The following is an 11,314-nucleotide window of genomic DNA, read 5'->3' on the forward strand; positions in this document are numbered from 1 at the left end:
TGCCTAAACATATTTCTTTTGACTTTTTAATATCTTGCAATTTCCAACGTTCAAATTCAATCTAATACAATTGTTTTTACTAACATTTACTTCATATATTATATTTCTCTTTATTGGAACGTTGGTGAACATTACTTTTTGATTTATAAATATGTCATCTTATGCTCTTGTTTGCGAGAGTGAAAAAACAGAGAGCAAAGCTTATTTTCTTTTGTTGGATTTATATTACTTAATCTTTGTTAGGATTCTAACTCCAAACTTTATTCTAAAAGAGTTTGTTGGATCTTATAGATACACCCATACCGAGTAAAATTTTCTCAAAGGACAGTGTCTTTTGACAAGCCTAGGCTGACATTATTTGATATGATTTTGAAAAGGAGGAGGGTGAAGCAAAAAAAGACATTGAACTAATCCAGTCCAGCTGGTTAAAAGGAAATAAACAAGCTCAAGGCTTGAAATGTTCAAAGGTGCAATGACAAACAGAACAAGGAAACTAACAGAATTCAGACAAACACAACTACATAAATGAGAAAGGCAGAAAAGCCATGAACACTAAAAAACTAGTCTATGATCAATCTTCAGGCTCATCAACTTCTGGGGTCTCAACTTCAGCAGTCTCTTGCTCAGCGTCCTGCACCTCCTTCTCGGTCTTCTTTCCTTTCTTAGACTTATAGTACACACTCATGAAGGTTCCGATGGCTCTGTACTTTTTTCTGCAGTTCTCGTATAGGCTTCCATCAAACATCCTCCAGAAGTTCTTCTCCGTCAGCTCAGAGACAGCGTATTGTGGCTGGAATCCATGGTTTTCAATCAACCAACTCTCCAACTTACGGACTGCCTCTATACCATCAAAGACCTCACCCCTCAAAATAGGTCCAGGAGCATAGTAGACACCAACATCGGTGTACATTTGAGCATATTTTGTGTCACCCTGCCTCTTGTGCAGCTCAAAACCTGGTTCAGGGTACACCATTGTTTTAAGAGGCAGCCTGTAGAGTCTGTGGGGGCAGAGCCAGAGGGGATACACCTAAACAAAAATAAAATTGTTAATGATGCACTTGTTTAATGAAAAAATATGCAGAAGTACTGAAAGATGGAACACAGAGGGCATATATTAGGTGTAAGAAAGATTGATCTCTTATAAAAAGGCCATTAAAGAAATTTGTAAGAGGAGGGAGGCCTACAAAACCAATTTTCCCTTTCATATTCTGGATGGAAAACAATGTGAACTTTACCTCCATCTCACGGTTGACCCACTCAAGAGCATCGCCAACCTTGTAAAGAGGAACAAGCATATCCTGAATGACATGGTTTTCATGGTAATAGTTCCTAATGTATTCACCTTGAGTGGCTTTAAGTAGAGAAACCTTGGGAGGCATGGCCCATCCAAAGAAAAACCTAAACCACCACTGATCACCGAATGGAAGGATAAGTTTCCCTTCCCAATACAAGCATCTTGTGTGCCTGTGGTAGTATTCCCTAGTTGGAATGTACTCTACGAATTCCCCCTTCTTGAGTGCAGTTTGAGCGTGCTGGTAAAACCAGGTTTTGAACCACCAACCAACATTGTTGATCACATTGCCCTTCTTCTTGGCCTCTTCTTTTGAGGCATATCTACCAGTCATGCAAACAGCTTCTGTGGGAGTGTACACCATGGTTTCTACAAAGTCCGGAACTTTCTCACGATTATCCTGATCGCCATCTTTAGGTGAAAAAGAATCTATATAAGCCTGAGCAATCTCTTTCAAATTACCAACTACAGGTTTGTAAGTAAGTTTCATGTATTCCTTGATTGGAATGAGCTTGATCTCAGCTGAAACCAGAAGCCCCAGAGTCCCTTGAGACCATGGAATAGCATAGAAAAGATCAGAATATTCATTGTCCTTTGTAGCTCTAACTACCTGCCCGTCTGCTAGAACAACTTCATATGACACAACAGTGTCTGAGAACAGTCCATAAATGTGAGAACTTCCTTCAATCCCATAGCCGTTGATGAGACCACCAACAGTTAGATCATCAAGCTCAGCAACAACTGCGAGGGAAACATTCATAGGGACAGTAACTCTAGAGATTTGGCCCATATTGACTAGAGGCTCGACTTTAGCAATCATTCGCTCAGTGTCAATGTTAAGAATATTTCTAAATGGAGAAAGATCAACTTCAAAATGACGAGCACGCTTGTAGTCCACATTTCTCATTCCAACAGCAACCCAGGGCTTTCTAGCTGTGCAGACAAGACCATCCTTAGATGCATTCCTATCCTTAAGACGCTTCACAACCTTTTTAACATTTTCATCATGCTCCTTCTGGCGCTGCTTGTATGATTTGCACTCAGATCTAACATCCCCAACATATATAGAGAAATAATACAGGAAAGAGAGAGGAAGGACGACAAAGATAACGACGATCCATCTGAACTGGACAAGAAGGTCCATAATGTTTTTCTTCCTCTTAGGGCGAGGGGGAGCCTGAACATCTGTCATTTTGAAACAAGAGAGGCCAAACAGAGCTGCCACAAGGATGAAAACACCATGTTATACAAGAACGTAAATCCACTTTACATCCTTTAATCATGAAATTTGGAGAACAAAAGTAAAGCAAATCATTAATCACCTCAACCACTATTCCATATTCAATAATCATTAAAAATAAATCACATCAACCACAGGTTTAGCATTAAGACTTATCCATAAACAAGTAGGAGTACTTAATAATATATGAGGGACCAGGCATGAGGTAATCTAAATTAGTTATTGTAATTAGATCTAACCCACCTTTTTTCAACTAAACACAAGACATTGTTGCCTAAATTCAACCAACAGATTCCCATCTCCACGTGCTTCAGGAAGTAGGTAAACGTCATCTTCAACAATCAAGCATTACTCACTCACTAGTATATATAATAATAACACAAAACTAGCTTATTTACAACATTTTAAGCTAAATCACAAAACAAAAAAGCATAAAAGAAAAACCCCAAATGAACAGAATTAAGTAGATTTACACAATTTAGCTTAAAATTAACATTTAACACCAAAAAGCATGTATTAAAAAGTACAGATCTATATCATCTACAGGGAAATGGGAAAAAAGGCAACACAATTAGTAATGAATTTTTGTAGATCTACACACACAACAAAAGAAGATAAAAAAAACTATCCATAGAAACACAAAATTAAATTATTATTTTTTTAAAAAACGGCATGCATGTCGCACAAACTCTAATTTTTTTTTAAAAAAAGAACAGTGTGTTTCTGTTGAAGAATCAGTGCACCATTTCAACTCCGATTAGAAGTAAAGAATCTATGTTTTACATGATTTGATGAAAAAAAAAAAAAAAGAAGACAAAAAGTTGAAGAAAGTGGACTGTGGAGAATGAGAAAATACCTGACAGGTGGAATTATGCGCCACCCCTAGTTGCAAGGATAATTGTAATTGGAGTGACAGTGTAGTGTGCATTATATAAAAGAGCCTGCCTTATTGCTAGGGGCATTCTAGGAAAAAAATTTCTCGACTATCACGCCCAAAATATTTTGCGTTTTNGTAACACATTTAGTAATGAATTTTTGTAGATCTACACACACAACAAAAGCAGATAAAAAAAACTATCCATAGAAACACAAAATTAAATTATTATTTTTTAAAAAAACGGCATGCATGTCGCACAAACTCTAATTTTTTTTAAAAAAAGAACAGTGTGTTTCTGTTGAAGAATCAGTGCACCATTTCAACTCCGATTAGAAGTAAAGAATCTATGTTATACATGATTTGATGAAGAAAAAAAAAGAAGATAAAAAGTTGAAGAGAGTGGACTGTGGAGAATGAGAAAATACCTGACAGGTGGAATTATGCGTCACCCCTAGTTGTAAGGATAATTGTAATTGGAGTGACAATGTGCTTTATATAAAAGAGCCTGCCTTATTGCTAGGGGCATTCTAGGAAAAAAACTTCTCGACTATCACGCCCAAAATATTTTGCGTTTTTTTTTTTTTTTCTTGTTTCGCTCAATCACACTAACCTCTCTCGTCATTTAATATACTCCGTTCTTGTTAAATGTTTCCTAATTTGATTTCTAGTTTACTTTCCCGATCAAGAAAAATCTCTATTATACCCTGAGTTTAAACATTGAATTAATGTATTTGGAAAATATGGCTAGTAAATATATTTGAGATTCTACCAATTAATAGGAATAAAATAATAAATTTATTATATCAATTATTGTTTTTCTTAATATGTGTGTCAATTCAAAATTTGACAAGTAAATCCAGATGGAGATGAAGTGTTTAACTATGAGGATGTTTGAATTGATTTAAAAGTTGATCAAACCTACTTTTTAATTAGTTTTTGACTTTTGAAAGTGTTTGACAAATATAAAAAATATAACTTAAAATAAGTAAAAAATGACTTAAAATAAGTTAAGTGTTTGACAAGGTTTAAAATGACTTTAAATAAGTTTAAAATAATTTATAATAAGTCAAAAATCAAAAGTAGATCTTCTTATACTTTTTTATTTTTTTGACTTAAAAGTTATTTCAGTTTGATTTTTGATTTTTGATTTTTTATTTAAAAGCTATTCTTTTTTAAGTCAATCCAAAGGGGCTCCGTAAGTTTCCTTATATTGAATTTTTCATGACAATCCTTTGTATCTAATTTTCATTAATGTTAAATCCTTTTCTAATATTAAATTCTTTCAACTACCTGCCATATTTAACAAAAAGAAGAAAAAAAAGTTAAAACCCTAACTTTTTCATTGCTGGAAAGTATTTTCTCTACAAAAATGGGTCCACGTTTCCACTAGGATAAGTAATTGCACAAATTATAGAGATCAAAAGCCACTTTCTAGTAGTGTTATTTCAAAATCAGTCACACAGTAGACTCAGGAGCAAAGTTAGGTGGGAATTTGTGGATTTTGATGAATACAATAATTTTTTTCGTATATTCTATATTTGGACTATAAAATTAAGTAATAACTAGTAAATTCCTGATAAAATTGATTGGCAACTCAATGAAAAGAAAGAGAAAAAAAATTTAGAATCCAAACTCCTAATACTGGCTCCACTATATAAAAGAGAAAATAAGAATAGTCAATTACTTCTTGCAGAAAAGACGGAAGAGGAAGAGGAAAATAACTTGGAACCCCTATTTGCAAAGAAGAATCTTTGAGTAAAGGGATTGCCTTTTTTTATAAAAAAAAACAAAAAAGACTTTTATCTAATGTGATATCTGATAAAATAAATTCAAGGAGTGTTTATAATAATATTAGAAAAAGGTAAAAGTTGTCAAATTATTTTTATTTACATTTAATGAAAAATAATTAAAAAATTGTTACCAAAATTTCAAAATAAGGAAAGTATGGGTAATATTATAAACCACAGAGAAAGTCAATTTGATTGAGAGATACGTGAGGGTAGGTGTATGAGACTATATTTTTATTATATTTGCACCATTTGGTCACTATCTAATCAAGGGTCTTTATCATCCGGACAATTATTAATACTACATTTAATTTAATTTTTTATTTTTTATTTTTATCCATTTTGCTTCATTGGCCATCGTCTGACGAAGGATGGAACAACTATTATTGTCACTATCTTTATTTTTTTACTACTTTTATTTTATTTTCTCACAATATGGTATTGGGGGTTTACTATCCGATCGATTATTACTGTCACGACGCCTGAAATATTTTGTTTTTTCTCCTTCTAATATTTTTGCTCCATTTGTTACAATCTCATAATTATAGATGGAGGGTGTTACCATTTAAAGAATTATTCTTGTCACGCCCAAAATATTCAAAATAGTCCTTTTGTTTCTCCTTAACTAGCGTTTGGTTCCAAGTTTCCAAATATTCTTGACAAATAATAATTGAGCCATGTTTTTGGTAAAATTATACCATGTGTTTGTCCCCAAGTTTTTTCAAGAATATTTGTCTATTTCAAAAAATATGATTTATATCCATAAGTTCTAAAAACTATTAAAAATATCCATAAATTTGTATTATCTATTTATATCCGTTAAAAAATAACCTTATAACATAATTGATATCAATCATCAACAACAAAATAACAATATATGCAAGATCAATACATTAATTGCATATTTAAACTTGTCATTGATTCGGTTATAATTATAACTCAATAAAAACAATTGGTCTTTTTTCTCAATTTTGTCCTTCAAATTAGAATTGGAACTTTTTCGGAGGAGGTAGTAACAAACTATTCCTTTATATAATCTTCTCACATTCTAAGAACAATCTCTTCCCTACAAACTTTCATTTCTAGATCAGATGACAGAGAAGACGAAACAATAATGTTACTTTGAGTCAATTGTTCATCATCTTCATTAGTAACTGTATCATCACGTTCATGTTCATTGAGTATTCATCATTGCTTTGATATTCACGCCAAGAATTATGTAATACGACACAAGCAACTACTATTTTCACCTACATGTCCAATTCATAGTTGTTCATGTCTTGTCGTTGTATTCTGAATCTACTTTCCATGCACCAAATATCCTTTCAATTACATTACACAAAGAGACATGTCTATAGTTAAATACCTCTTTGACATGCTTAGGCTCTCTTTCACTTTTTCTGTAGTCATGCAAATGATATCACATTCTTTTGTATTTAATGGGCTAACCCATCGGTGGCCCCCTAAATTTGGCATCAACTTTCACTTGGACACTTTAACTAGGCTTTGTTCATTTTAAGCACCTCATGTCAAACCTCATTGTGTTATTTTGACACTTTTTATATTTTCAAAACTGCATTGTAAGTGCGTACATCCAGACACCTCTTATGTGAAAAAATAAACGAATTGGTATGTGACGCGTGGAAATTTTTATTTTATTTTTAAAAATCTCAATTTTACTTACTTTTTTTCTTTCTTCCAGATCCCAAACCCCATGCCCCCACCCCTTTTCTTCTTCTTCTTGCGCCTCCTTCCCCTTCATCTGTTCTTCTGCATCAAAAAGGCAAGAACATAGGTTAGTTTACAAAGTAAAATACGTTTTGGAGAANCATCATTGCTTTGATATTCACGCCAAGAATTATGTAATACGACACAAGCAACTGCTATTTTCACCTACATGTCCAATTCATAGTTGTTCATGTCTTGTCGTTGTATTCTGAATATACTTTTTCATGCACCAAATATCCTTTCAATTACATTACGCAAAGAGACATGTCTATAGTTAAATACCTCTTTGACATGCTTAGGCTCTCTTTCACTTTTTCTGTAGTCATGCAAATGATATCACATTCCTTTGTATTTAATGGGCTAACCCATCGGTGGCCCCCTAAATTTGGCATCAACTTTCACTTGGACACTTTAACTAGGCTTTGTTCATCTTAAACACCTCATGTCAAACCTCATTGTGTTATTTTGACACTTTTTATATTTTCAAAATTGCATTTTAAGTGCGTACATCCAGACACCTCTTATGTGAAAAAATAAACGAATTGGTATGTGACACGTGGAAATTTTTATTTTTATTTTTAAAAATCTCAATTTTACTTTCTTTGTTTCTTTCTTCCAGATCCCAAACCCCATGCCCCCACCTCTTTTCTTCTTCTTCTTGCGCCTCCTTCCCCTTCATCTGTTCTTCTGCATCAAAAAGGCAAGAACATAGGTTAGTTTACAAAGTAAAATACGTTTTGGAGAATAAGGAAAATCATACCAAATCGAAAAGTTTTTATATGACATTTAAAAGAAGATGATTTCTTGTGCTACTACGATTGGGATTTACAATGAAGGATATGTAAAATAAATTTCTGTTTTTTTCATTGGAGGTTGTTCTTTATTTCTTTTTTATTCCTTGAAATTAATTTAATTTTCAATGGAGAAGGTAAGAATGTAAATCAATTTTTCCATTTGAAAGAAGTTGGTTTCTTTTTTTGTTCCCTTGAAATCGATTTTGTTTTTGAATATGAATCAAGATGCAAATTCGATTTTCAAAGAAGGAAGAATCAAAGAGTGTAACCTAGTAAAATATTGTAGATTTTTTTAAAAAAATTGTGTGGTGATGGAGGATGGTAGAAGGTGGGGAAGATGGAAGGGAGAAAGCAAGGAAGAAGAAGGAGAAGAAAATATTTACAAAAAAATTCAGAATATTTTAAAAAAAAGTCTCTGACGCGCTCAAAATTCGTGTAGCACACGTATTGTGCTTAGTCAACAAAAAATGTCAAAATGACACAGCAAGACCCTACATGAGGTGTCTAAAATGAACATCGCCCACTTGAGGTGCCTAAGTGAAATTTCGTGTCAAGTTTAGGGGGCCACCGATGGGTTAGGCCGTATTTAATAGATAGAGATGTTTAATGTGGTTGGTGAACATGTTGTTTAATAGATAGATGAGTAATCTAGTTATTTATTAGTAGTAATAGATAGATATGATGTATAAATATTATGAGTATTTTTTATAAAATATAAAGTTTGGGATAATTTTTGAATTTTTTTAAATTCCTAAATATTAGAACTTGGCCGAAAAACTAATTTTTTCTAGTATTTGGGAACTTGGAATTCTTGGCAAATATATTTGCCAACTTATGTAGTCAAACACCATTGACCAATTTTTTTTCCAAATTTTTCACAAATTTTATTTGGGGCCAAACGGGTCCTAATAATTTCAATTAAATTATACGCCCTCCCAAAAAAGGACTCTGGAGCTGAAAGGGTAAGAAAATTTGCCAAAAATTTCAAAAGGGCAACAAAATTGATTTTAGAATCAAAAGGAAAACTTCATAACGAACAAATTAACGTCGTTGTCCAAATTAGGGTAGCAGCCGCAAGACGCAAATTTTCTGACAAGACGCAAGATAGTTGCGCCTTGTAAGGAGCAGAAAATTCGTGACTTGGCTGTAAATTAAAAAAAAATATTTCATTGCCTTGTAAGGCTGAAAATAAAATAAAAAATACAAAATTTATTTCATTATAAAATTCTTATGAGGGATTTTGGTGCAAGATGGTGTAGATTGAAGATTCAAAAGGAGAAGGCGCTAGGGTCATGCGCCTTACAAGTACTGACACTTACCTTGCGCTACATCGTTTCATGATGTAGGTTCAAGTATTCAGCATCCAGATCACGCATAGATCGATTCTCGGTTTGCATTCAACATCTTTAGTTGTGAGTCCTCATATTTCGAGGACAATAGACATGCTTTCATTTTGGTCTTTATTTTTCAGTTTTCAGTTTGTTAGAATTAGTTGGGGGAATGTCCCAGCAACTCAACTCAGTAGAGGTTTTTCATACATAGTAGTAGATTTAGCTTGAGTTATTAAGTGTATTTCAGTCTGCACTAAAAATCTCATATCATGTTATATTTATATTCAGACTATTTGGGCTTGTTCCTCTTCAGATATCTATTGATTTAGCTTCCTCATAGTTCATGTCTTACTTAGTTATTTTCAGTATGCTTATGATATGCCAGACTCAATGATAGCTTCGGGTCACTCGTGATCTTAGGTCTTGTGTTACGTCTATGGGGTAGCCTCGAAGAGTGACATATACCTTGCCGGTATACAGAACATCTCAATTAAGTGGATCCACTAAAACTCTATGCGAAATCAATAAGGAGTCGTCTAAAAAGTACGATCCTATACCCTTGTTGGCTACATGGTTTGTGAGGAATATGAGTTGCCTGAACTCATCCCCATATCAGTGATCAATACTACTCTTAATAAATATATACTCATACTTAAACATATAAAATATACTATTTCTCAATTTGAGGCAATTGCTCAAAATATCCTCTTAAAAGAGGTAACTTACCTGAAATATCTCTGAACTTACTAACTCATTTAGAAATGGGCCTGGCAAGGGGACTGAGTTGGCCTGCCCCGGCCCACAACCAGCTCAAGATCTGTCTCACCGGACCCGATTCCATATCGCCTGCCGATCTGGGGGGATTTAGGGTAGAGGGACCGNATACTATTTCTCAATTTGAGGCAATTACTCAAAATATCCTCTTAAAAGAGGTAACTTACCTGAAATATCTCTGAACTTACTAACTCATTTAGAAATAGGCCTGGCAAGGGGACTGAGTTGGCCCGCCCCGGCCCACAACCGGCTCAAGATCTGTCTCGCCGGACCTGATTCCATATCGCCTGCCGGTCTGGGGGGGATTTAGGGTAGGGGGACCGGTTAAAGGACGGTTTAAGATTTTGTCCCGGTCGACCCGGCCCGGTCTGGCCCCGTTCCGTCCCGGCTGAACCGGTCGATTTCGCGGGACAAAATTATGATTATTTTTGTTTTTCAAATTGTAGTCATTGGGGACCGTTGGGGCAACACCTAGTGGCCCCCCAACGGATATAATCAACTTTTTCACTTCCCCAACACCCCTACCACTCCCCTACTTTTAATACTTTAATTTAAACCCTAAAGTTATAATAAATATACTTTGATCCATTTTTAATATTATAAATACCCCCTTATCCTTCATTATTTCTTACAAAATCATCTATTCTCTCATCTATATTCTATATCCTCTCATTCTTAAATCTTAATTCTTGATTCCATTTAATTCTCAATTATAAATTCTCATATTATATCATAATATAGATCTATCAATTCTAAATTTTCATATTATATCAAGTATTGAAGTTTCAAATTACAACTTACAACAAACTGCAAGCTTTAAGAATCGGTTATAACGTCTGTTATTAACGCAGATGTTTGGTACATTCGTTTCATAATATTTATATTTAATTTTTCGCAATTATTTTTTGTGTTATAATTATTTTTATATTACACTTCACATTTTATTAAATATGAGTTCTAGCAAAAAAAATATCGGTAAAGAGAAAGTAGCAAACACTATTACTAATCTATTTAATTTTTCTAAAAAAAGTAGTAAGAAAAAAATAAAAGTAAATGTGGTGGTTCTTCTTCTAAATCAATGCCTAGAGTTAGATTTAATACAAATGATTCTACTTATATTGATGATACTTCTTTCACTCCTCATTTTGATATTGACTCAAATGTTGAAATTGATCATGAAGTTTTAGAACAACGTTATGGTAATATGAATCCTAATCGTGATGAAAATTCAGGTGAAGAAGTAGAAGTTGATTCGGAAGAAGATGAATTAGAAGAAACACCTAATAGTCCGGTGACGGAAGTTTCAATTGAAACTACAAATCCAACGGAGCAAAATTGTGAACCCCCTCCCCGGTGTACCTCATACAAGGGAGAAGGTGAAGTATCAACGCCCTAAAACTTCTATTGTGTGGAAATTTATCATTTTAGATAAGAAAAACTCTATTGTTATTTGTAATAAGTGTAAGAAACACTTTATACATAGACAAGGTGG

At 33.7% G+C, this 11,314-nt stretch overlaps 1 protein-coding gene across 3 annotated transcripts; it reads right to left on the bottom strand.

Moving 5' to 3' along the window:
• Positions 1-402: 402 nt before the first annotated feature.
• Positions 403-3,858, bottom strand: LOC125846238 (delta(24)-sterol reductase-like). 3 transcript variants are annotated; one of them, XM_049525611.1, is made up of 3 exons: positions 3,834-3,858; positions 1,236-2,509; positions 403-1,027 (listed from the first exon to the last, which is right to left on the bottom strand). In XM_049525611.1, the coding sequence occupies exons 2-3, from the start codon at positions 2,481-2,483 to the stop codon at positions 572-574; spliced, it is 1,704 nt and encodes a 567-aa protein (XP_049381568.1). In that variant the 5' UTR covers positions 2,484-2,509; positions 3,834-3,858; the 3' UTR covers positions 403-571. The 3 variants fall into 3 exon arrangements, with proteins under 3 accessions (XP_049381568.1, XP_049381570.1, XP_049381567.1); XM_049525613.1 differs by lacking the exon at positions 3,834-3,858 and adding an exon at positions 3,388-3,403; XM_049525610.1 differs by lacking the exon at positions 3,834-3,858 and having other exon boundaries at positions 1,236-2,535.
• Between the last annotated feature and the right edge of the window lie 7,456 nt (positions 3,859-11,314).

This window comes from Solanum stenotomum, chromosome 12, assembly GCF_019186545.1.
Source record: "Solanum stenotomum isolate F172 chromosome 12, ASM1918654v1, whole genome shotgun sequence".
Lineage (NCBI taxonomy): Eukaryota > Viridiplantae > Streptophyta > Magnoliopsida > Solanales > Solanaceae > Solanum > Solanum stenotomum.

Bases quoted from the DNA above. Each gene is read 5' to 3' on its own strand.
- LOC125846238 (XM_049525611.1), bottom strand. From the start codon at position 2,483: ATGACAGATGTTCAGGCTCCCCCTCGCCCTAAGAGGAAGAAAAACATT. The intron at 1,028-1,235 runs GTAAAGTTCACA...ATTTTTGTTTAG, and splicing joins GGGTCAACCGTGAGATGGAG to GTGTATCCCCTCTGGCTCTG.